Below are 24,861 nucleotides of genomic sequence, written 5' to 3'. Positions count from 1 at the left end.
TAATCATCTACTCTTCTTTCAAAGTCTACGGGCTCTCAGAGGGATATGACTGTTTCCATACTTGAACCTCACCAGCCATGTTCGACAATACAGCACACTAAATGTTAACCACCGTAAAATATGAAAAATCTTCTGAACAAATCGCAGAGCTTAGGTTTCTAACCTTCCAGACGACCGATGAAAGGTCAACTCTTTAACTCAACTCCAGTGGCCGTTTTCATTTTGACTTGACGGTTTGCTTTACAAAACGTTCAAATATCATCTCACATTTTCAAATCGTGTGTTTTGCCCCACTGAGTCACCTGTTAACGTTGTAAACTCCACGTAATAAACGTTAAACTACTGAAGCATAGCTTCAATTACTTTTTGGTATTTGTTATGGGAAGTGTCCTTAGCCAAACTTCACGTCAGTTGTTTCCAGTCGGCGTGTTTTTGTGAACGTACCAGTCTCGCCCAACAACATAATAAACTAAAAGCTAATCAGGTAATTCTACGATAAATAATTTTAGCATCAAAGAAAAACCTACATTATTCTGCTGTAATTTTACAGTGCGCTGGATTTTAACATTTTTGGCGTACCTTTAGAAATGACGGACAATTTTTCTATGGGTAATGTTCCTTTTTCTGTCACGATTAGCCTGCTAGCTAGCGTTAGCCATTTCATTTCCTGAGTCAGGCTAACTGTGGCTAACTGGCAGGTGGTTTTCTTTTATTGATTTAATATTAATTGACATCGACTTGCACTGTGTCTTTCTTTAAGAGGAGCACAGCAGGGCGTGTGTGGGTATGTCTTGGGAGTATTAACCTCATCTAATCGGTAGCGCTGTCCCTACGTGTAGGTAAAACCTGTATCTTTGCTGTCTTTTCTTCAGGCCATGGAGTTCGCAGAGCTGATAAAGACACCCAGGGTCGATGGGGTTGTCCTGCACCGGCCTTTTTTGCCCATTGTGGAGGGGACCCTGTGTTTGACTGGCCATCACCTCATTCTCTCCTCCAGACAGGACAACACGGAGGAGCTGTGGCTGCTTCACTCAAACATCGACTCTATAGAGAAGAGGTGATGAGCCTCCTATTAACTGTTGCGGGGATTTTACATATTTGTCCTTAAACTTTTCCCAGGCAACGTCACTGGCAAACTGCAAAAGACACTGACAGTTGAAAAGGAGACATCGTTAGGTGTATTTTTGTATTGTGTGACCTCTTGACAATAAAAGCCATTATGAAAAAAGAGGCAAAGGGAGGCAACTCAGAGTGAAAGTACAGTTGGGTTTTTTGCTGTGGTTACATCTGTATTTTCAGTGCAGCTATTGCTATTGCATGCACAAGATCTGAGCATTGCACTGCTAACATTTGTTTCTGTAGTAACCTCATTTTTACAGTGGAGAAAGGATCTGAAACTGTTGTGACAGGAAGTTAGAGTCTGACTGTGGGCTTTCAGTGCAGTGGTTGCCACAGGTTGAGAATTGATTTTGTGTGGCTGAGGAGGGTGGGGAGCTGTAAACAGGATAGAGCATTAAATGTTGGCTGCTGAAGAAAAAAAAAAAAAGTTACTTTTTTTTTTTTTTTTTACAGCCAAAATCAAGCAAACTAGTAATTTCACGTGAATGCACTGTCCTGTTTACACAACTATTTACACCACTGGAATCCCTTGGTAATAAAATCTGTAACAACATATCATTATGGAGTTTTTTTACAAACCAAGTCCACTTAATAATTAAAGTCTGTTTGAGTAAAATTACAGGAGTGTCCGTAATAGTTCAGCAACAGAAAATACAACATGAAGAGAACTTGCAAACTCCACAGAGAAAGGCCACAGTCAATACCACAGGGTTTCACACCAGGGGCTGTCTTTTTACGAGGCAGCACTTGGTGTCTGTCCCATGACTTTCACGTCCTCGCTATTGTTCTCACCTTTTTAACCAAATCTTCACCTTTCTTTCAGATTTGTGGGGTCTCTAGGAAGCATCATTGTCAAATGCAAAGATCTGAGGGTGATCCAGCTGGACATCCCTGGTATGGAGGAGTGTCTCAACATTGCCAGCTCTATAGAGGTAAAAACAATAGGCAGCATACACTACTCGTAACTATTGTTAAATGCTAATTTTTCACTTTTAATATTGAAGGATTGTCCTGGTTGTAATGCCAGGAAAGATTTTACATGACATGATGAACCAGTGCATACTCCTTATGCCTCTCTAGGCACTGTCCACACTTGATTCAGTCTCCCTGATGTACCCTTTCTTCTACCGGCCCATGTTTGAGGTCATAGAAGATGGCTGGAATTCTTTCCTTCCAGAGGATGCCTTTAAAGATTTGGAGTCTATGGTATGTTCATGCATTATGACAAAAGCGCTCACACTGACATTCTCTGAGTCCTCCGTTGTACTTACTCAGTACCTGTTTTTTATCCTGCCACCATCCCTTTTATTAGACTGACGAGTGGAGACTGAGTGAAGTCAACAAGGACTTCAGCGTGTGTCCGTCATACCCTCCTCGGGTGGCAGTGCCCAAAGATGTTGATGACGACACACTGAGAAAAGTAGCTACTTTCCGTCACAGTGGTCGTTTTCCAGTACTTAGCTACTACCACAAAAAGAATGGCATGGTAAGCACAAGGAGAAGGAGTTTATATGATTCTGGCTGTTTCGGTTGCAAAATAGTCTTTGGGGATTTCAGCTGTATGATGGCTGCTTGTACCGTCTGTACCTCAAATCACTTCCCCTTCCAGGTGATGATGCGAGCGGGACAGCCTCTGACCGGAACCAACGGGCGACGGTGTAAGGAAGATGAGAAACTGATCAATGCCACCCTGCGGCCGGGCAAACGGGGCTACATCATTGACACACGCACTATCAATGTTGCCCAGCAGGCCAAAGCTCGAGGTGGAGGATTTGAGTCTGAGGCTAACTACCCCCAGTGGAGGAGGATCCACAAGGCCATTGAAAGGTGGGACATCAGTGGCTCCATAAAATAGTAAATAATCTTAGCGCTGAGTTCTTTAAGGCAATGTGCTTTCTAATTTTCTTTTTTTTTGTCCTGGATACTATTAAGACTCTTTGGATAAAATGGCATTCTGGCACTACGTGTCAAAAAGTGATGGATATTTCTAAAACTTTTTATCAAATATTTAAGAACAGTTCAGACACTTCTTTTAGTATTGTGATACGTCTATCTTTTCCAGGGCTAACGTCCTCCAGGAGAGCCTGATTAAGCTGGTGGAGGCGTGCAACGACCAGTCGCACAGCATGGACCGCTGGTTAAGCAAGCTGGAGGCTTCCAGCTGGCAGACGTACGTCAAGGAGATCCTCACCACTGCCTGTCTGGCTGCCCAGTGTATCGACAGGTCAGAGAACTAAGTTTGATTTGCTTGGTATACTGATCCAGGGCCAAAAGCAAATTAAAGCAATACTTTCACTGTTCTTCTGCTCTTGTACATACTGAACTGAGAAAATCACAGTATTCAGCACTGAGTCTGTGTTGTTTTCTTTAAAATACTAGCAAGCGACACTCTGAGAAACTGTATTGTGTATTTTTCTCAGGGAGGGAGCATCAGTGCTCGTTCACGGTACAGAAGGGACAGACTCCAGCCTGCAGGTGACCTCCTTAGCTCAGATCATCCTTGATCCGGTCTGCAGGACCATCAGAGGCTTCCAGGGCCTGGTGGAGCGAGAGTGGCTCCAGGTGAGCTTCTCTGATCTTTAAAGAACAAATCTTTATCACCTTTTTGATAAAATAATTAAGGTGAATTAGAAAGAATATCTCATCTTAAAGCGTTTTTTTTTTTTTTGTAAACATACCTTTTAATATTTATATGTTGGTCATTCAAGGAAAAATAAGGACACAAATTAGTTCACAAAAGCATTTATCACTTTACAAAAGTTGATAATCATGAACTTAGGTACAGTAATCAGTCCAGTAAGCATTTTAATAGTCTTTGCATTTCTTCTCATAACCCCCTCTCACCTCTTCGACCACCTGCCCAGGCGGGTCACCCGTTCCAGCAGCGCTGCGCCCAGTCGGCCTACTCCAATAGCAAGCCTCGCCAAGAGGCTCCTGTCTTCCTGCTCTTCTTGGACTGTGTGTGGCAGATCCTCCGCCAGTTTCCCTGCTCCTTTGAATTCAGTGAGAGCTTCCTGGTGCTGCTCTTTGAACACGCCTATGCCTCTCAGTTCGGTACTTTCTTGGGCAACAGTGCGGCCGAGAGGTAAGTCTGACGTTTGCTGAGCTTGGTCTGCCAGCTTACAGTATGTCAACCATATGCTATTGATTTTGTTTCACATGGGTTTCGAGGGAAAGGAGAACATTTTCTCCGACTTGATTTTCCTCATTCATCTCCAGATCTATCGCACAGGTTACAACTCACTGTTATAAACTGTAGGCAGCCATTGTTCTTATTCGTTCACCTAACACCCTCTCACACTTTATAGAGCCAAACTGTCTCTGCCTGAGAAGACTGTGTCCCTTTGGTCGTGGGTGAATCGGCCCCAGGAGCTGGAGCACCTGACCAACCCGCTCTACGAAGCCAACAGTCTTGTGATCTGGCCCTCCGTGGCCCCTCAGAGCCTGCTGCTATGGGAAGGTAAGGATCAATAGACACGCAATGACTGAGATTATGTGCAGTAGGTGGCCTAAAAATGTAAAACACTTCGCAAAATCTTTCTTTGATATCGCAAATATAATAGATGAGCAGAGCCACAAGGGAAAACATTCTCATAGGTTTAAGGCAAAAGGTAGCAGCAACAAGTAAGTGAACTTAACTGGATTTAAAAACCGGTTTGAGCAGAGTGTTTGCTTGAATAGCTGGCACAGATGACAAAAGAGGGTTAAGGTTGCAATGCTCATCATAAAGGTACGGCTCAAAGTCACACACAGACAGTTGCATAATGTCTACATTAAATTCACAGGGCACACAATTTCTACTTCTGTCACCTCTGCATGGAAAATGTTTACAACTTAGAGTAATTTATGTATCATTATAGGCTTTAAAAATACGTGTGGACCTGTTATTTTATCTGGTAAATTTGTGCCAGAACATACCGGCAGACTGCACCACTGATAACAATCCTGGTATTCTTGTTTGACACTGAAAGCCTGCTTCAGGGCATCAACCAATAAAACTACATGCTGGGTGCTTTCACCATGACACGATAGTTCTCATGACGTGTTGATGATTTGCCTCAGAAGCTAATACCCATCACTAACGTCTAAAAGCTACAGATAGGCTACCACGAGTTGTTCATTGTCTCATCTGTGATTACGTTTTTTGCTCAGACAGACATTCTGAACTCTCACCAGAGGGGGGCACCATTCATCTCACCATTCGTGCCACTGCTAACCCTAATGACCCGGTGATTTAGTAATAAATACTGTGGCGTGCAAATTTGATCAGAATTTACATTTGGCCCTACATGTTCAAAGTTACATTAAGACTGACAGACGATCATGCATTTTATTTTAGGGGGAAATTTGTTGCAGCAACAGCAAACCACTTGAGATACAATACACAACATGGCATACCTTTATTTCCCCTTTGTCCAGTTACATGACCTGTTAACCCAATATATCACACTATAACACACAAAACACTACCCTCTGTAAAGATGCGGAAATGCGAAAGGACCTTTGTTCACTTTTTCTGACATATAACAGACCAAACTATTTCACAAAGAGTCAAGAAGTTGATCAAATTGGTGATGAAAATAATTGTTAGTTTGGTCTAAATTACTGTATAAGCGAACCTTTGAGCATTTTCCAACCTCTCTCAGTAGAGAACAACCGCTTCTGATAAACCACCACATCGGCCGTGTTACATGAAGAGGTCAAACTCTGCAAGTGGCCTTTTAGCTCACATGACCTTTTCCCCCTCGTTTGGCTTTCTACACATTTACATTTTCAACATCGCTCAGATTGCTTCTCTGACACACCAGTGATGTGTTTGGCCAGCGTTCTTGCCTTATTATAGGTTGCGGAGAAGGTTTCCTGACTGACATCTGAGCTCCCTGACACTGTAAAGTGACTATGATGGTTCACTACTAGTTATCAGTTCGCACTCACATGCGCGCTAATCTCAGTCGTGTGGCCCACTTTATACTTCTCCATAGCAACATTCACACATCGTATATTCATAAATTTAAGGCTTATACTGTATATCAAGGCATTGTTACAGTGAATAAACCGTTTATTTTCAAAGATACTTAATGGTAGTAAACAAAACGAGCAGCGATGCAGTGATGGGTCCATGATGCTTAAGAGAATCTGTGTGGGTGATTTGAATGCTTCCTGCTCTTCCTGCTTCAGCCTCTTTTGAGGTGCCCTTGAGCAAAAACCTACCTCCATGAGCGAGAGCGTATCAGGCTGCTCTCTTTTCTGAGCAGAAGCACTCTCTAAAGATTTCAGATTGTTTTTTTTCGTCTGATTTATGGTCCTTGTAAATCAAGGATTACAGGTAATTATATAGATGCTGGAAATACATTTTCCAATATTTCATAAATTCTTGGATATGAAATGACTTCATTAAATGCAACAAACAATAAAATAAGTCCAAATGAGTTCATATCATTGCTTTCAAAACTATATTTTTAAGGAGCTTGTTTTGGAATGTGCTGGAGGTTTTCCCAGCACAAATTTAATGATGGTGATTTAAAAAAAAAAAATCAGTGATGTTGACTCCAAAAAAGTCCCATCAATCTTTAAAGATGCCGAATCTCATATCTTTTGAAAGTGAAGGCTATTCATAAAGAAAAAAAGGGGGAGGAGGTCTAGACAAATAAGGGGTCATTAGGTTCAAATGTTTCTATGTGAGGCCCCCCCCCCCCTTCCTGTCTAAAGCCTTTGAGCCACACCCTCATTCTGTATGAAGTGGAACATATGAGAGCTGACTGAAGCACATGAAATGCAACAGACATCCTGCTTACGCAGCTCTTTCACAGAGAATGACGCACATTCCTGGGCCAACTTAAAAGACCCCATGGAAGTCCAAATCTCTAGCTGTTGACACGGATGAGGACCGATGCTGTATACCAAAAACTCTCACAGAATTCAAGCCACATACTCCTGAAATGTCTGTGCCGTACTGAGGGCATACATGCTGTCCTCCAACTAGGTAGGTCCCCTCAGGAGGAAAACAGAAAATAAATACTATTCTGAATGTGTGACACGTGTAAATTGCTGTGTTGTTTGTTTAGATTTAGTATGAAGTTTTATTTAGCTTTAACACAAATGTATAGCAGCATTGTGAAGGCTCCATGCTCTAATACTGGGAAACTTAAGCTGCAGGTTTTATTTTTTTTTTTTTAAACCTACTATTCACTGTCTAATCCTGCCAATAATGTCTGTGTTACATAAGGACACACATCCTCGCCTAGCTGCTTCCCCCATGTGATAATATTTGTGGCATCCAGGCACACAGAAGCATTTCGTTCCTACTGACCTAGTGTGAAAAGATGTCATTTCTAATTTGCAGATGTAAAATATGGAACAGTCAACTATTAGGGCTGGACAATTGGTCATTAATTAACAATCACTATCTCAGCATTAACCACCGTTCATAATTAAATTTTACTGGATGTGATTTTTCTTTTTCTTTTTTCATTTCTAGGTTTATTAATTCCACCATGGATTTGAAGGGACTCTTTTGACTGATTTACAAATATTAATAAATGAAATGACAAAATAAAAGAGATCTCAGTAATGAGTGAAAGAGGGAACATTTTAGGAATACACAACTACCTGTTATCTACAGGTTTTTCACGTCCCTCTCTCAGAGCTTTGATTTGAAATAGCTCAGGTCATTTGATACACTTGCTCTCATTATGACGCACAAGTCAGCTCTGCACTGTGTTGTATATTCCACTCCTTCAGCACATACCTGAGGTCACACTTGTCTTTCCAGTGTATCATTTCCACACGTTCCTCTGCCAAAATCCCTCACCCAACCCCTCAAAGTCCAAGTTTGTGTAAGCAATTCACCCAATTTTAGCTCTGGGTTTGTTTTTTTGGGTTTTTTTTTTTTTTGTTATAACCAAGGTAATATGTTGTTTTAACTCCATCTATTCTGTAAAAGCTCCATCTTTTCTCATGCACGTGTAGTAACTGCACACACCATCTTTATTGTAGGGCATAATAGTAATAAGAGAAGCCATTTCATTGTAATAGGTTTCTCTTTCATGAGTACTTACGGTGCCCTACTCCTCCTCTGCTACAGGAGTGTTCCTTCGCTGGAACCGCTCCTCCAAGTGTTTGGAAGAAGCCTATGACGAAATGGTACATATAATTGAATACAACAAGGAGCTACAGAACAAAGTAAACAGCCTGCGCAGGCAGCTGGCCCAGCTGGAAACTGAAGATCCCCTGCTGCAAACGCCATAGAGAGAGAGAGAGAGAGCTGCAAAAGGAAGCCAGATGGGAGAAAAAGGTAGAGAAAGTGAAAATATAACAAAATATAAAAACAGATCATTGTCAGCCTGGTTTTGGGCTTCGTTAGCTGTACATTACTTTTCTTTTTTTTATATTTTTTTTTCCTGCAAAGATGAAAAATGAAATGAAAATTGCTCTACACCTACATTAATGTCAAAATCAAATTCTCTAATAATGCTTCACAAGGCCAACATGACTTAATGGATGTAAAGACATGCTTGAGAAAAAAAAACATACATTTTCAGCATATTTCACCATGTTGTCTCATTGACACTAAGCAGGAGTGAGAGGGAAATATTGAGAAGCAACAAAAAAAACAACAACGCAGCCAGTTATTTCTCAGAGCACTGCTAAAAGCCAAACAATCCTTCACCTCATAGGCCAGTGTGCACGCAGAACCGTATATACAGAAAACAACTTCATTTTCCTGAGTTATGCTTTGGCTTGTGAGCTGATTTCACAGTTGCTAAGCCTCTTCAAACCGTCATGTCTCACACTTAACAAACACAGATAACTTAACATTGAGTGAGTGAGGCCATTTTCTCCCAAAGACTACGTGCCGGGCTCCTGTGTACTCGTGGGCATTCATCTTGTCGAGGAAGGAGATAATGGGTGGATTTCGAGGAAAGTTGGAGAGAAACAGCGTTTGGAGTTCACTTACTACAGGTTACACGTTTTCACCAAACATCCTGCTGAATGTATACGCCTCTGAAGCGCTGCAGAGTAACTATGGCAACATATAGGGTGCTATAAGGCAGCGTGTGACACTGCTGCACGCCAAGATGATATAATAAGCGTAGGCAGGGTCAGCACTTACTGTACTGTACAATGAGAGGGGAGGCTTGTTTAATACGACTCTGACCAAAATGTCCTGATTGTTGTATGTTTGTCAGATCATTACTTGACATTCCAGGTGGTAGCATGCCTGTAGAGTTTACGCAAATTAATTACACAAAAGATTTATTTAATCAAATCTCATTAAACAATATTGTCCTTCAGCTTCCTTAGAAACATCTTTTTCTTTTTCCCAATCTTATTACGCATAATAGTAAACTATTGAAATATGTTTGCGAGTATGATTTGGAAAAAAGGGAAATGATGGTACTGAGGGTCTTGTTGTCATGGTTAGGGGAACAAGACTCTGATTATCGGCGAGACTTGACAGAGGCGATCACATGGAGGTTTGTCTTCTTAACGTGAGATACTGCTTTAAAGACCAATTTATATTTTGGTAACTAAAGTTATATAATAGTTGTGTTAAAATACATTATCAGTTAAAATGCATATCTGCTGTTTTGTGGTATAACATTCAAAACTAATGCACTTTGTGTGAAAGGCATTTCGATTACTTTATGTGTAAATATTAGCCGTTAAACTATACTTCAATATCAGAAACATACTCTTCTAATTATAATTCTTGTGATTAGCATTATTTTTTGTTAGTGCTCACTTGTGGATGCCATAATAGACAGTAAAATTTTTACTATTAAGTGTGAAAACATGCCAGTATATCAAACTAATGTAAGCTCAAACTTGTTCAACTTATTCAAAGTCTGTGCAGCAGAAAAATGTCCTGGGCGAAGTTCTCCTTGGTGTCAACTAATGCATCCAAAATAATAATTTTCTCACCAACCCTGGTCAGGAAAGCCACGGAAAAACATAAGTCGTGTTTCTAAACCTTTAATTGCACTGTGATTAAAGAGGCAACTAAACATGTTTAAAACAACTTGGAATTCTAAATGCTCTTGGCATAGTGATATTAAAGCCCATGGGTAAAGGTAGCTTCAGTTAGCCTAATACTATAAAGAGAATTTTATGCTTCACTGTGGATGCAAAAATAAATAAATGAATAAAAATGGCGGACCTGGGGTAAATTTCAATCCACAGCCTTCATCATCGGCCATTTTTGTTTGTTTTGCCAGTAATACAATGTATTCTCATGTGTTTATTTCCGTGCCATCTTCATACATTTCACATATTTTGCTTCAAGAATGATGTAATTAACACACTTAATGGAGCTGATTCCAGCCACTACAGTAAACTGCTTTGTAAAGGGAATGTTTACATGTATATTTCATGCCTGCACTATATACATTTTTTCCTTTGGCCAAAAAGACACCTTACCTTGATGCTTTGTGTGTGCATGAACAGAGCAATGACTGTAACCAAGGTAATAGTGTGATTTATAATCATAAAAATGTCTCATGTTTGTGTTCCTCAAATGGTTGTTGCTTGGTCAAAAAGTCAACAAAACTCTAAAAGATTATCAGCACTGTTGACAAATAGTATTTTTGTCTCTTATTGTCATTGAACTTATCAACTTTGTGCAACTTTGTTACTGTAAAATCAGAATTCAAAATAATCTTTGAAGTTGTTTGTCTGTAAAATTATATTATTGTTCAAATGATCAAATGGTTTTTATTTTTAGGTTTTCAAGCCATTAAAAATGACAGCACAAAAGAGGTTTGATTTTGTAATTATTCAATACAAAATGTTTTTGTTCTCTCAGGAAGATTTGTACAGCTCTGAATTACCAGTTTCATTTTATTCTTTCTGTCTTAAAATCTCATCGACTATAAATACATCATGAGATTAACTTTGCTTATCTAATAATGGTACAGTGCTAACCATTGAAGCTGGAATTGATTGATAAATCAAGCTTTAATAATAATCGATATTTTTATATAAAAAGTTGATGAAAAAAACTACGTGTGATAGGAAAGGCGTCACTCACCGTGATGAGGCCACACATAATTATCACCCAACTGTAGTTCCCCTTCAGCTCTACATTGCATTCTCGTGTCTTTCTGCTCATTGTTTTGGTTTTTGGGCCTGCAATGTTACGGTTTTGGTTAACTCGCCACTCCGACCAACACTGTTCTCAGCATCAACAGGCAGATGTTTTCAGCAAAAATGCTTAGGTAGACCCACTGCACGCTACATACCCACACCTTATTGCCCTCAACTGACCAAATTAATCACTTACTGCTGGGTTAAAATATCCAGATTGATTATAATTTCAAAAACCCAAATACCATAATGGCTTTAATTACATGTCTGTCACAGCCCAGTGACAAAGGAGCATCTTTCCACGGCAATGGCAAGTGGCAGAGAATTCAATTTTCCCATACCTGTATGGCTTGTCCAGACATTAGTAAACAGCACTCCAGCCACCTCACAAAATATGCTACCATCGCTGTGACGAAACGATCATCTGATGAGATGACTGAGGAATAAATAGCCCAAGATCAGCTGCTCCGTGGAGGCATGTGATGGCAGCCAGCGTTTACAGTGCTGACGTTCAGCCATAACTCCTCTCTCCACATCAATATGTCATTGCATCTGTAACTACTGTGATTTCGTGGCTTTCATGGCAAAGTACACCTTGATAAGGTTGTATACCATTATTTAAGTGTCTAGTGCATATGGGGTTAAATGTTTCCTTCTGGAGCAACAGTGATATCATGAAAAATTGTGTGTAATTGGCACATTAAGTGAGAATTGAGTGTCATCTCACAGTGATCAGGTGTCCTTTTCCTCTCATTCTGGCTGGGAATGAAGAGTAGGGGACTTGGGTTATCAACTTCATCTACATAAGGCAAAAATAGTAATGATTTTCAGAAACTGTGGTCTGGGCTTTCCTCCAAGATATCCTGGTTCTGTTATTAGGGAAAGAGTGTCAGTTTACAGATGAACTTGTTTTTGAATAAGTCATTTCCTCCCCTGTGATGACAGGGGTGGGGGTGTGCTCCCGTCCACCACTCACAGGCCGGCACAGATCCTAAGCCCACCCTCTGCTTGCTCCACTCAGAGACCCTCCTCAACCTCTTTGGCTGTCCTCTATCTAATCCAAACAAACCTCAAAGTCAAACAGAGGGTGTGTAAATGCTCACATCATACCTTTCCCTTGGCCACTGGCAAACATGAATGGATTCTGTTACATTCAAATCAAAGAGGCTGTGGAGTTTCACCACTTCCTGTTTACTGTCAAGTCACAGAAACCTGCAGTGCAGCCGCAAAGATTTGATGTTAAAAGTGACTTTTTAAACAACTTCATCATCTAATCATTGAAAGTGTTTGATTACAAGGCTGCATCAGGTTTATCCTTTGTTTTTGCCTCAGCTAAAGTCCAGCCACTTTAAATTACTCCTCGACTTGTCTCAGTATATGTATAGGCCTCGTGCATCTATAGACACATGAGCTCATTTGTTTCAGGGGCTTACTTGTTATTGATGTTCTTCTTGAGGACATGAAGCTCTCCTGTTGCACTACGGTGGGATTATTGCCACACAATAATGTTCTTATACCAAACAAACATCACCACTAAACCAATGTGCAGTGGTTATATTATAGGGTATAAAAAGGAGACAAAAACCCACTCAGCCGTCACTCCGAAAGTCCCTAAATTATCAGACTGTGTAGCCAAATGTTCAAACCCGCGGAACTTTATTTCAAATTCGGAAATTCCAAAGTCACAGAGGAAAAGAAAAGTATCAGTCTTTTGTGGAAATGGGTATAAAATGATGCATGAGAAAATAATGAGATGGAGCAGCCATAGAAACAAAGAGTTACGGGCCTGAATTTTCCGGTAGTGTAAACATCATATACGTTACAGCAGATGGAACAAAGCTAATACTATATGTATATATATGTATATATATACTGTCAGATATTGTGTGAATAAGAGGAGTTTTCCAATCTTCAAGTTATTTAAGAAGAAAGTTACAGAACTATATGTTAAGGGGTTAAGGAAACTAGAAAATAATAAATATAGACTCACAATTCATCGGATATTTGGCAGTATTCAAAAGATCATAATTCTAAGTGTTAGAAGTACAAATAACTTAAGAAAGAAATATTCCCTCTTCTTGTGGCTTCATCTAAAGTTTAGTTGCTAAGCCAAACTAAACTTTAGATGAGTTTCAGTCACATTTAGACGTAGAGACGTTTTTAGACATAAACAGGGACTTAATATACTATATCCCACTTTAATCTAAATATGTATAAAGTATAATATATTAGAGCTGAAACTATCGGTCAATTAATATTAGCCACTCAAATTAATCGTCAGCAGCTTTAGTAATGGACTGATCTTTTAAGTAAGTTAAGCAAAAATGGAAAAAAAGAAAATCACTGGTTCCAGGTTGTCAGATGTGAATTTGCTGGTTTTCTTAGTCTTCTGTCACAATAAACTGAAAAGCTTTGGGTTTAGATTGTTGGTCAGACAAACCAAGATAATTAAAAATAATTAATATGTAAATTTGGGCTCTGGGAAACTGATCTGCACGTCTTGCTATTTCCTGATATTTCATATACCACATGATCAATCGATTAATCGCGAATGTAATCAGATTAAACATGAATGAAAATCATCAGCCATATAAAACGTAATATCATATGGTATAATATAAGAGTGCAGTTGTTTGCCCTACTATCAACTTGTTTTCCACCACCTCTGTATCCCCCACGCCAAAAGACTTCGCCTGGTAACACCTAGAACCAGTCACCACGGTCACGTGGCTCCGTGACCGTACGCGGAGGCCGGTTTTTTTTGGAACCTTCGCGCAAAACCGTCCCGGTGGCCGTAGACCTGACCGCCAGCGAGCGGACGCACTAAACCGCGCTTTGCAGCCCGCGACGAGCCGAGCTGAGCCGGGCGGAGCGGGGCCGAGCTGCGGGGCGCTGGGTGTCGGTGACGCTCTGTGGGAGTGGTCTGCGAGGGAGGACCGCACCTCCGCGGCTCCACCAATCCGAGGGAAAGCCGGCTGCCCCTGAAACCAGATGGCCGCTGATATATAGCTTGAAGACGCAGCTGATGCAACAGTGGACGGAGATAACGCCGGCGTCAGGGTCGGATCGCTGTAGGCCGCAGGAAAACAGCTCAGAGGAAGAAGCCCCATCTCTTTTTCATAAAGCCAGTCAGACTGTTTATACCCCGATAGATTAACCGGTGAGTAAACTGATTCGCTTACATTTCCGGTATTAGACCGCTCACCATTACAAACTGAAATTAAAGGAATATTTATAACAGTTTATCAGTATGTACAAGCCTGTATTTAAATGTCTACCGCGAACACGTGCTGCTTCTCATTGGCTTCTCTAATTTCATTATAATGTGTTTTTTTTTTGTGTGTTTTTAAAAAAAATAACATGCTCAACATATTTTTACAGTTTCTATACTCGTGGGGAGCCGTTTGTCTTTCCTGCTGCGACCCTGGCACCCTTTTTTTTTCGGCGGGTAGGGGGGCAAAGAAAAGCACCCACCGAAATGTTATCAGGGCTCCGGCGGCTGGTGTAACAGTGACGTGTTGAGCCCATACAGCTGTGCTCCGGCTCACTGGCCTGGTTTCGTTTGTCTGGGTGGCCGACGGCACGTCACAGGCCTCGCTTTGTTTAAAAAAAAAAGGGGGGGGGGGGAAATGTATAGCTGCCGGTTGGTGTCAGTCACTCAGCCTTCTCTCTGAAGCCAACAGCCCAGTCCAGGGAGCTCAAGCAGCTAAACCAGACGGAGATCAGGAACTAAATGATAGGCGTTTGCTAAGGGGGCCCACCATGACGCGCCGCATCAGCAAAAAAAAAAAAAAAAAGGAGGGGTGGGGGGGAGGCAGCTCTGATCCCCCGGTTTTAACTGGCTTACGTGGTGCGCGCGTAAAACCGTGTTGGCACAACAGTGAACGGCACATGTTATGAGCAGGGCAGAGGAGGATGGGAGAGGAGCTCGAAGCCTTTTCCCGCAAAAGCAGTCTACAACATATGATGTTTTACTGTCTGTGCTTAACCTAGGATTCCCCCCTTAAAATGACGAGAGTGTTTATTGTTTTCTTTCTACTCCAAACAAGAACTCCTCCACGGGGGGTTCAAGACAAACAGGTCTCTCAGGTCATTCCCTAAAACGTGGCAAAAAAGTATTTCCCAATCCCGTCCTGTGCAATTGCCGAGCCGATCTTGGCTCTGTTTTCGCCTGATGCTGCTGCTGCTGCTGCGGCTGCTGCGGCTGCTGCGAGGCGCTCTACGCCCTCTCCTCCTGATTGGTTCTCGCCGGAGGCAGGGTAGTATAAAGGCTCTCAAGTTACTCTCGTCCGTCCTTTCCTGTTGTTTGGAGGCTCCCGGCGCTCTCGGTAGGTCCGCTTCTGCGCAAAAAGTTGCTCGCGGCTCGGCCTCGCATGTGCGGGAGCTGCTTTCGGCGTGCGCGGGCGTAATGTCTCCTGTGTTCTGTATAGTCCGGAGCGTCCACAGCGATGTCCCCCCCCCTGAAGTTTCGTAACAGCCCGCGAGCGGAAGGCGGAGGATAAGGCGCTTTGACGCTGCTGTGCGCTCGAGTTCTCCGTTGCGCCCATTTGGAAACAAAAGCCTATCATTTGCAGCGAACTGTAGCCGATGCCTCTTCCCCGCTGACACCTTTTTCTCGCCTCCCAAGCCGTTTTCAATGTTGCTCCTCTGCTGATTTGGTCTCTTGCCTTTGAGTCGGTGGTAAATCAAGCGGTTTCCCTCAGTTGACTGTTGACGTCTAGACCTCCGTGGTGCCTCTTGGCGCCTGGAGTCTGGAGAGGGGCCCAACAATCTGGATACACAACTTCATTCTCTGGCCAAAAAAAATGTACAGTCTTATTTTCTCTCTCTCTCTCTCTCTGCAGGTACCAATATGCCTGTCATCAGAACCCTCAGCAAGGTGGCCAAGCAGGCCCTGCTCAGCACCCCAGGGTGTGGCTGCCAGCCCCTGGCAGTGGCTGTGCGCAGTATCAGCTTCTCGCCTCGACAGGTGACGTCCGATGCCAGCTTCCACTCTGTGTCCTTCTCAGAGACGGACCACCCCAAGGTGCTCATTACAGGTACGCAGCGTCTGTTTCCTGGTCGCTTGTCGAATACAGTGGAGCACAGCGCCTCTTTAAAAAGAGTTTTGTTGTTGTTGTTTTGTTTTGTTTTGTTTTGTTTTGTTTTATAATTACAATGTGGTTATAAGTCAGGAGCTGGTACAAAATGTTCTCGACAGGGGAGTCGAGACCAGCAGGAATTCTAACAGGTCTGGCAATGAAAGCACAATGGGATGCCACTTAAAAACAAAGTGTAGGCGTCAAGTGCTGTGACCTTTTTTTTTTTTTTCCTTTTCTTTTTTTTTTTCCTTTTCTTCTTATGGCCCACTCTCCTCAGTTACTTCTGTCTCCATGGAAACCAGCGCTGATGGTTATTAGCTGCTGCTGTTTTTAATGTGTGATGACACCTGGTCTTTCTGTCTAACGCAGGTGGCCTCGGTCAGCTCGGGGTGGGGCTCGCCAAATTGCTGAGGTGAGGATTCTCGTTTTGTCTCGCACGTTACACATAATTTGCCTACAGACTGCAAACGGCCAGCTGTCACATACATTGCAGCACCGTGAGAACAGGTTCCAAGGCATTTTTAAGTTGTATAATATTGCTTTCCTGCCCCACAGGAAGAGGTTTGGAAAGAACAATGTCATTCTGTCTGACATAAGGAAGCCTCCAAGCAACGTTTTCCACAGTGGTGAGTAAACCCAGTTACAGTACGGGATTAGAATTGAGTTCGGACACCTGAAATTCATCCGTTTCGGGGATGCAGAAGACATTTTTTAGCGTTTAATTTTTTACTTTGAAGAGGGGTCAGGTTTTTGAGGGTGCATCTGATTACATTCCATTCGTTTGGCAAATGCTTTTATGCATTTATATTTTAAGCGCATTCGACCTCCAGTCTTTGTTTCATGGTATGACGGAGCACAGAGATGAGTTCCCCTGTTGCCGAAATCAATGACTAATACCAGAGACATTTAAAATTTCTGGTATGTTGCTGACCACTGTTTTTTTTTTTTGGTTGTTTGTTTGTTTTTGTTTTTGTTTTTTTTTATTTTGTCTCTGTCTAAAATTACCAGATAAAGAGCAACAGTGCTGAAGCCTCTCCAGCTCATATTGATTTTGAATTATTTGTACTAAAGAGGACGTCACGTTTTCCTGAAAAGTGTTGTTGTTACAGTATTCCAAATCAAACTGACACAGGGTGACTTTGTTCCGCCAGTGTCTAGTAATGAACTGTCAAAAGACAAGCGTAGCCGTCAACAGGCTCCAACTGAAAAAAACAAAAAACAAAAAAGAACTCTGTAACTCTTAGGACATAAGTGGAAAAAATAGACGTAGAAATGAACAACAAAGAAACAAAAATGAATACATTTGGAGCTGTTTGATGAACGGTGAGAGACAGATGAGCGGTCTATCAGAAGCTAGGAAATCACCCTGAGAAAGTTAGTAGAGACAATGGCCATGCTTGTTTATATACTGTGTATTATTTTTCTAAATAGCAAATATACAAGATGAATCAAATAGCTGATTTACAAAAGTTTCATCTCTGTCCCCATCAGGCCCCTTCATCTACTCAGACATCCTGGACTACAAGAACCTGCGGGAGATTGTGGTGAACAACCGCATCACTTGGCTGGTTCACTACAGCGCTCTCCTCAGTGCGGTCGGAGAGGCTAACGTGGCCCTGGCGCGTTCTGTCAACATCACAGGTCATTTCATCCCATTTGGCCCATAAGATTTAGTGTTAAATGTTGTTACAGCAACGATAGGGTTCACTTAAATACTGGGTTAAGTGGAATGCCTTAATTTGAAGGGTTCTCGTCTCGCTCTTTTTTTTTTTTTTAGGGCTGCACAACATCCTGGACATCGCCGCGGAGCACGGCCTGCGTCTGTTTGTCCCCAGCACCATTGGTGCCTTCGGGCCTACCTCACCGCGCAACCCTACACCAGATCTCTGCGTGCAGAGACCCCGCACCATCTATGGTGTCTCCAAAGTCCATGCTGAGCTGATGGGAGAGGTGAGATCTCAGATCAGTACCACAAATAAACAGCTTATTGTTGTTTGATTCCTATTTATAATCGACAGCATTGAGATCTGATCTGAGGGCCCAACTGAAAACCTGAAAAGATTGTGTTATTAATGACTGATGCCTTTCTGTTCTGCAACAGTACTACCACCACCGCTACGGCCTGGATTTCCGCTGTCTCCGCTACCCAGGAATCATCTCTGCTGACTCCATGCCGGGGGGCGGCACAACAGGTGAGAGAGATGAAACTCAGAGCATATACAAGGTTTCAATCTTAATGGAAGTCTATTCCTGTACCGCTCCTGTCCTGTCACAAGTTTGTTATGTAACGGACTTATTCCAGAGACTTGTTGTGTACTTGCTTGTATTTTTAGGCCATCAAATAACTCAACGCGCTATCTACGTAGTTTAACTTTCACTGACCAGCTTCCACACCCATGTGCACGTCGAAATTCTGTCTGTTGTTGTCGTCGTGGTTTTTCATAACCGCAGTATTGTTAAATATTTGTTAAAATTCAAATACTTCTGTATTAATGTTGCACTTCAGGGGGTTTATTTCTGAACTGGCACGATACCGATGTTTGTTTTACGTCTCTGACCAGACTATGCCGTCCAGATTTTCCACGACGCAATCAAAACCGGCAAGTTTGAGTGCAACTTGAAAGCCGACACGCGGCTGCCCATGATGTACATTGACGACTGCCTCCGCGCCACGCTGGAGGTGATGGAGGCGCCGGCTGACACGCTGAGCATGAGGACCTACAACATCAATGCCATGAGCTTCACCCCCGAGGAGCTGGCCCAGGAGCTCCAGAAGCACGTGCCCGAGCTGGAGGTCACATATGATGTTGACCACGTCAGACAGGCAATTGGTAAGTCACCTTTGAATTTGTCGAAGCACGACTGCGAAACTTTTGCTGAACAGCAGCCACTGTGGTCACAAGTGGTAAATACAGGACACATTCACATTGAATTTGCCTTCATTTGCTCGGATCCTCTCGAGTCAGCTGCTTTAAAGACGTCCTGTTATACTACGTCGTGACAAGCTCCAATGTAGTATAACAGGGGCACAAATAAATTCATAAAGTCAACATGCTGACATAGCAGTCGCAGTTACTCAATATTATCTATTTAAAGTTAGCTAACGTTAGGCTCCGTACTCCGTAAGTTACTGGTCATACCAGACCACGTAAGGGTGCAGCAGCAAAACCCCTCAGTGTATAAAACTGAGCAAGGGTTTGTTTTATTTCTCATGAAATGTACTTTTCATGTGGAAGAGGAAGATTGTGGGGTTTTTTTTTCTTTAAAAAGTCGAATAGTCTCAGTTCAGGGCAACGAGGCTATTGGCAAATATATATATGTAGCTCAGTGTTACACAATTGATGAGCGCTGCTGTCTCAAGTTCGAGGGAGAAACTTTTCATCAGAAACCGATGCATGCAGGAAACTCAAACCAACATGCTGTTCGTTATTGAGATTAAATTCTGTTCTGTCCCCCTGTCTGTTCCTTTCCAGCTGACAGCTGGCCAATGAACTTCGACGACTCCAACGCACGGAAAGACTGGGGCTGGAAACACGATTGCGATCTGCCGGAGCTCGTCCAGACGATGCTCAACTACTTCGGTGCAGAAACGCGCATGGCTCGCGCCAACTGAGGGAGCACATCATCAGTCTAAGCATTCTTTGTACATAATGTATAGATTGACCAAAGAGAGAACAGAGGAACATGGCCTGTATGTAGACGTTCTCTCACTTCTCTCTGTAAAATAAGAAGGGCTCTGCTTGCCTGACCTGATAAGGTCGTTGCGGGCTAGACAATCCTCCCCGCTCCCGTCTATCTACCCCTGCTTCGCTCTCTTTCCGCTTTTTCTACTTGGAGACTTGGGCAAAGAGCAGTCTGTCAGTGGTCGGTTGTCAGCAGTGCCAGGGACGACAGCGTACCCTGTGAAAAGTTGTTTGGAAAAAAAACAAAAAAAAAAACATGACTTGCATGTTGATGAATTGCGCAAAATTTTTGCAATGTTTTCTGGGCAAAAATCAGGTTCAACAGGAAATGTTGCATTGTGTTTTTCTTTAGAAATTTCTACCAGTTTTTCTTTAGAAATCCAAATTGGTCAGGGTTTTTTTTGTCTGCTAAATTTCCATGGATGTCAAAACTCAAATATTCAGGGACTTAAGCACTTGGGTATCAAATCAAGTAACTTTAGATTGGAGGGTATTCAAATACACAAGTTGTGTCCTTTGCACTTTAGATGGATCTCTATCTTAAAATTACTGAAAGGTATTTGGGCCTGTAAGGGCGATTTCTGATACAGTGCAACTGTATCGCGAGCTGTGCGGAGCGATAATTCTTAAGAATTGTTATGTTTATTCCACATAACATTATTTATTCTGTCTGTTGGTGTTAAATGTGTGGGTGCTTCATCAAGTGAAAGCGTTTCTTTACACTTTTTGTTTTCTAAGTGTTCCTGTCCACTTCTATGTTTTAATATTTTTTTTTTTCATCAACTCCGTGGGATATACTTTGACACAAAGGGGAAATGTGACACTTTACGTCACATTTACATTTAGCCACATTTGGTGGTTCCTGTATTTTAACTTTCTGGAAAGGAATTGTTGAAATTGGTTTCTTACGTGAAAGTGTTAGCGAGTACTGTCTGCCTTTCAAATACACAACAAGCTTTGACAATTAAAAGTTTTCCACATACCTCTGACTGTTTCTCTGGTTATTTTCACACCTTGGCAACACGAAGAGACAATTTAATCTCTCACAAGTTAATGTTGATTCTCTTTTGTAATTAAACCAGTGTTGTACCTAAGCTTTCCCTTGGGGTGTTGGAGAACATGTCATGGCAAACATTTTGTGTACAAAAAGTTTTCACAACCCAGCTCCTTTGAATTTTCAAATCCTTTGAACTTGGATCTGTCTTTAGTAAGAGTGTTGGAGGTCGTTGCGGGCTAGACAATCCTCCCCGCTCCCGTCTATCTACCCCTGCTTCGCTCTCTTTCCACTTTTTCTACTTGGAGACTTGGGCAAAGAGCAGTCTGTCAGTGGTAGGTTGTCAGCAGTGCCAGGGACGTCAGCGTACCCTGTGAAAAGTTGTTGGTATAAAAAAAAAACAAAAAAAACATGACTTGCATGTTGATGAATTGCGCAAAATTTTTGCAATGTTTTCTGGGCAAAAAATCAGGTTCAACAGGAAATGTTGCATTGTGTTTTTCTTTAGAAAAACACAATCTTTTTCTACCAGTTTTTCTTTAGAAATCCAAATTGGTCAGGGTTTTTTTTGTCTGCTAAATTTCCATGGATGTCAAAACTCAAATATTCAGGGACTTAAGCACTTGGGTATCAAATCAAGTAACTTTAGATTGGAGGGTATTCAAATACACAAGTTGTGTCCTTTGCACTTTAGATGGATCTCTATCTTAAAATTACTGAAAGGTATTTGGGCCTGTAAGGGCGATTTCTGATACAGTGCAACTGTATCGCGAGCTGTGAGCGATAATTCTTAAGAATTGTTATGTTTATTCCACATAACATTATTTATTCTGTCTGTTGGTGTTAAATGTGTGGGTGCTTCATCAAGTGAAAGCGTTTCTTTACACTTTTTGTTTTCTAAGTGTTCCTGTCCACTTCTATGTTTTAATATTTTTTTTTTTCATCAACTCCGTGGGATATACTTTGACACAAAGGGGAAATGTGACACTTTACGTCACATTTACATTTAGCCACATTTGGTGGTTCCTGTATTTTAACTTTCTGGAAAGGAATTGTTGAAATTGGTTTCTTACGTGAAAGTGTTAGCGAGTACTGTCTGCCTTTCAAATACACAACAAGCTTTGACAATTAAAAGTTTTCCACATACCTCTGACTGTTTCTCTGGTTATTTTCACACCTTGGCAACACGAAGAGACAATTTAATCTCTCACAAGTTAATGTTGATTCTCTTTTGTAATTAAACCAGTGTTGTACCTAAGCTTTCCCTTGGGGTGTTGGAGAACATGTCATGGCAAACATTTTGTGTACAAAAAGTTTTCACAACCCAGCTCCTTTGAATTTTCAAATCCTTTGAACTTGGATCTGTCTTTAGTAAGAGTGTTGGAGGTCGTTGCGGGCTAGACAATCCTCCCCGCTCCCGTCTATCTACCCCTGCTTCGCTCTCTTTCCACTTTTTCTACTTGGAGACTTGGGCAAAGAGCAGTCTGTCAGTGGTAGGTTGTCAGCAGTACCAGGGACGTCAGCGTACCCTGTGAAAAGTTGTTGGTATAAAAACAAAAAAAAACATGACTTGCATGTTGATGAACTCTGCATAGAATTAAGCTTTGAAGCAATGTTTTCTGGGCAAAAAATCAGTTTCAAGGAAAATGTTGCATTGTGTTTCTTTGAAAAAACACAATCTTTTTCTACCAATTTTCTTTAGAAATCATCAATGGTCAGTTTTTTTAAATTTCCATGGATTGGACGATGTGGAAAAAATAGCAGGACTGAACTCTGAGTACTTAAATGAAGCTTTGAAGCAAACATTTTGCCATTATCTGTTTATTAGTGCAATGGAGTGGAAATTTGGATGACCTCAATGACAGTTGGCACTTCTTACGTGATACTCCCTCATGATACTCAGACTGTGAAGGTCGTTGCGGGCTAGACAATCCTCCCCGCTCCCGTCTATCTACCCCTGCTTCGCTCTCTTTCCGCTTTTTCTACTTGGAGACTTGGGCAAAGAGCAGTCTGTCAGTGGTAGGTTGTCAGCAGTGCCAGGGACGTCAGCGTACCCTGTGAAAAGTTGTTGTTTAGAAATCCAAATTGGTCAGGGTTTTTTTTGTCTGCTAAATTTCCATGGATTGGACGATGTGGAAAAACTAGCAGGAATCTGCTTTGCGTGACTGAACTCTGCAGGTATAAATGAAGCTTTGAAGCAAACATTTTGCCGTATGCAATAACGCAGTTGGACGGGTGAAATTTGGGACTCCTCAAGCTGAAATGACAGTTTCGTGATACTCAGAATCCTCAGGTGTAGCTGAGTGCAGGTTACAATACATTTGCCGCTGTCAAAAAAGCCAGTAAAATGGACGTTGATGCTTGATTCCAAAGGCCTTATGGGACCAGAAAACAGCCCTGCTGACACCAAAAAATCAGGCTAAGGATGTGACCATGTATGTAACCATATTCATTTAATCAGTATATATCTCTGATCTATTCTTTGATTGTATTGTAACAGTTATATGTGTGAAATTTAAGAGTGATTGTGCTGTTTAATGTTAAACTGTTGTTTATGAAGATACTCAGAAATGGTTTAGTATTAAAATGATTAAAAATAAGAATTAAATAGTTACAATGGTTGACTTAGAAGTTAACAAATGTAATGTTTAATCCCTCTGTGACGTTGAGAAAGTTATGAGTATGGAGGAAATCAGGGAATGCACCTACTGATGGAAATTTCTGAGGAAGCCGAGCTGACGCAACTTTCATATATGACTCAAATCTTAGGATGAACTCTCTTTTAGGTTTGTTCAAAGTGACTCCACTGTGCCTAACTGATGCATCAATACAAAGTTATTTCCCCACCGTTTTAGCTGGGGGGAGAAGCGGTTCAATTAGCAAGCAAGAAAATACAGTATAAACGCCACAGACGTACGCACGGAATGGACCTACAGCAGTCTCAGTTTGACTACAATCTCCAACAGAGGAAGAGTGGGCAAATAAACATCCCAGTGAGAAGAGCCTCCCCCCCCAGCACGTCCATAAAGGCACTAAACCGAAGCTGCTGTAGTTCCCTCACCGAATGGGCTCGTGAACTGTAACCCTGAGGACAGCAGTGCCCTTCGCTATATGCTCGGTAAGCCTTTTCTTCAGTTTCTCTGTGTCAGTGAGTGCAGCTGTTCCAGGTGAGCCTGCAGAGTGTGCCGGCTTTCATTTTCAACCAAACACTACACGAGCTCTCATCACTAATAAGTACCTCTCCCCCTGTGAATGTGTCATTAAATCTGCAGGTGTGCTCTGCGGCTGGAATGAAAACGTATAATTTGCTCATTACAAATCCCCAGAAACTGTATGCAAGCTTTTTCACACATCCCCACAACTCCACCAAGTAGGAATAATTTCACGCTGCGCGATTTCACACTGCACCCACATCCAGCAGGCTTTCTGCAAATAATATTATCCTTGATTTCCTAAGATTTTGCAGCTGAGGGAACACACATGAAAAAGAACCCTGTAAGTACCTCAATCATACTTGCTAACGTGACCACAAAAGCTTGTCATGTTAGTTTGACTGCAAAACAGCAGCATTTTTAGTTTTTTGTGCTTTTTTAATATAAAAGAAGAATAGATTAGCTAACAGGGAACCAAACTGGTCACACGATCTACGCTTAAGTTACTGGTTTTGATGGTAATTTAGTCATTTCCCTTGTCAAAATCCTTTTTAAACAAGAGTCGATGTCATTTCTGTTCTTCCCAGTGTGAAAGAGTGCAACATATTTTGCTTCCAGGAGCTTGGTAGAAATGTGGAAATTAAAAGGAAAATCAATATTTGCACTGGATGTGCAATGCTCCAAGTGTAGCTTTTCCTGTGTTGGGAACAGAGTGTCTTTTTTTGCAGACCTCTAGCTGTGAATGT

At 41.8% G+C, this 24,861-nt stretch overlaps 2 protein-coding genes across 7 annotated transcripts; both read left to right on the top strand.

Moving 5' to 3' along the window:
• Positions 1–309: 309 nt before the first annotated feature.
• mtmr9 (myotubularin related protein 9) lies at positions 310–10,864 on the top strand. 5 transcript variants are annotated; one of them, XM_040125558.1, is made up of 11 exons: positions 310–484; positions 873–1,057; positions 1,943–2,051; positions 2,200–2,325; positions 2,432–2,605; positions 2,729–2,946; positions 3,182–3,343; positions 3,540–3,681; positions 3,984–4,204; positions 4,428–4,579; positions 8,204–10,864. In XM_040125558.1, the coding sequence occupies exons 2-11, from the start codon at positions 876–878 to the stop codon at positions 8,365–8,367; spliced, it is 1,650 nt and encodes a 549-aa protein (XP_039981492.1). In that variant the 5' UTR covers positions 310–484; positions 873–875; the 3' UTR covers positions 8,368–10,864. The 5 variants fall into 5 exon arrangements, with proteins under 5 accessions (XP_039981492.1, XP_039981494.1, XP_039981495.1 ...); XM_040125560.1 differs by lacking the exon at positions 8,204–10,864 and adding an exon at positions 6,930–7,536; XM_040125561.1 differs by lacking the exon at positions 8,204–10,864 and adding an exon at positions 6,919–7,536.
• A 3,351-nt stretch (positions 10,865–14,215) lies between these two features.
• Positions 14,216–20,951, top strand: tdh (L-threonine dehydrogenase). Of its 2 annotated transcripts, none has more exons than XM_040125826.1 (9): positions 14,216–14,365; positions 16,050–16,244; positions 16,656–16,698; positions 16,842–16,912; positions 17,778–17,927; positions 18,064–18,236; positions 18,388–18,478; positions 18,848–19,117; positions 19,760–20,951. In XM_040125826.1, exons 2-9 carry the CDS (start codon positions 16,058–16,060, stop codon positions 19,897–19,899), a joined length of 1,125 nt encoding a protein of 374 aa, XP_039981760.1. In that variant the 5' UTR covers positions 14,216–14,365; positions 16,050–16,057; the 3' UTR covers positions 19,900–20,951. The 2 variants fall into 2 exon arrangements, with proteins under 2 accessions (XP_039981760.1, XP_039981761.1); XM_040125827.1 differs by lacking the exon at positions 14,216–14,365 and adding an exon at positions 15,520–15,533.
• Positions 20,952–24,861: the final 3,910 nt, after the last annotated feature.

The sequence above is a fragment of the Xiphias gladius genome, chromosome 4 (genome assembly GCF_016859285.1).
Source record: "Xiphias gladius isolate SHS-SW01 ecotype Sanya breed wild chromosome 4, ASM1685928v1, whole genome shotgun sequence".
Lineage (NCBI taxonomy): Eukaryota > Metazoa > Chordata > Actinopteri > Istiophoriformes > Xiphiidae > Xiphias > Xiphias gladius.
This window is presented reverse-complemented; position numbering and strand designations above follow the sequence as displayed.

What these genes read in the sequence shown, in the direction of transcription:
- mtmr9 (XM_040125558.1), top strand. Translation starts at nt 876, where the DNA reads ATGGAGTTCGCAGAGCTGATAAAGACACCCAGGGTCGATGGGGTTGTC. An exon ending in TTAAAGATTTGGAGTCTATG is followed by an intron (nt 2,326 to 2,431) that starts GTATGTTCATGC and finishes CCCTTTTATTAG; the next exon opens with ACTGACGAGTGGAGACTGAG. An exon ending in GAGCCTGCTGCTATGGGAAG is followed by an intron (nt 4,580 to 8,203) that starts GTAAGGATCAAT and finishes CCTCTGCTACAG; the next exon opens with GAGTGTTCCTTCGCTGGAAC.
- tdh (XM_040125826.1), top strand. Translation starts at nt 16,058, where the DNA reads ATGCCTGTCATCAGAACCCTCAGCAAGGTGGCCAAGCAGGCCCTGCTC. An exon ending in CCCCAAGGTGCTCATTACAG is followed by an intron (nt 16,245 to 16,655) that starts GTACGCAGCGTC and finishes TGTCTAACGCAG; the next exon opens with GTGGCCTCGGTCAGCTCGGG. An exon ending in GCCGGGGGGCGGCACAACAG is followed by an intron (nt 18,479 to 18,847) that starts GTGAGAGAGATG and finishes GTCTCTGACCAG; the next exon opens with ACTATGCCGTCCAGATTTTC.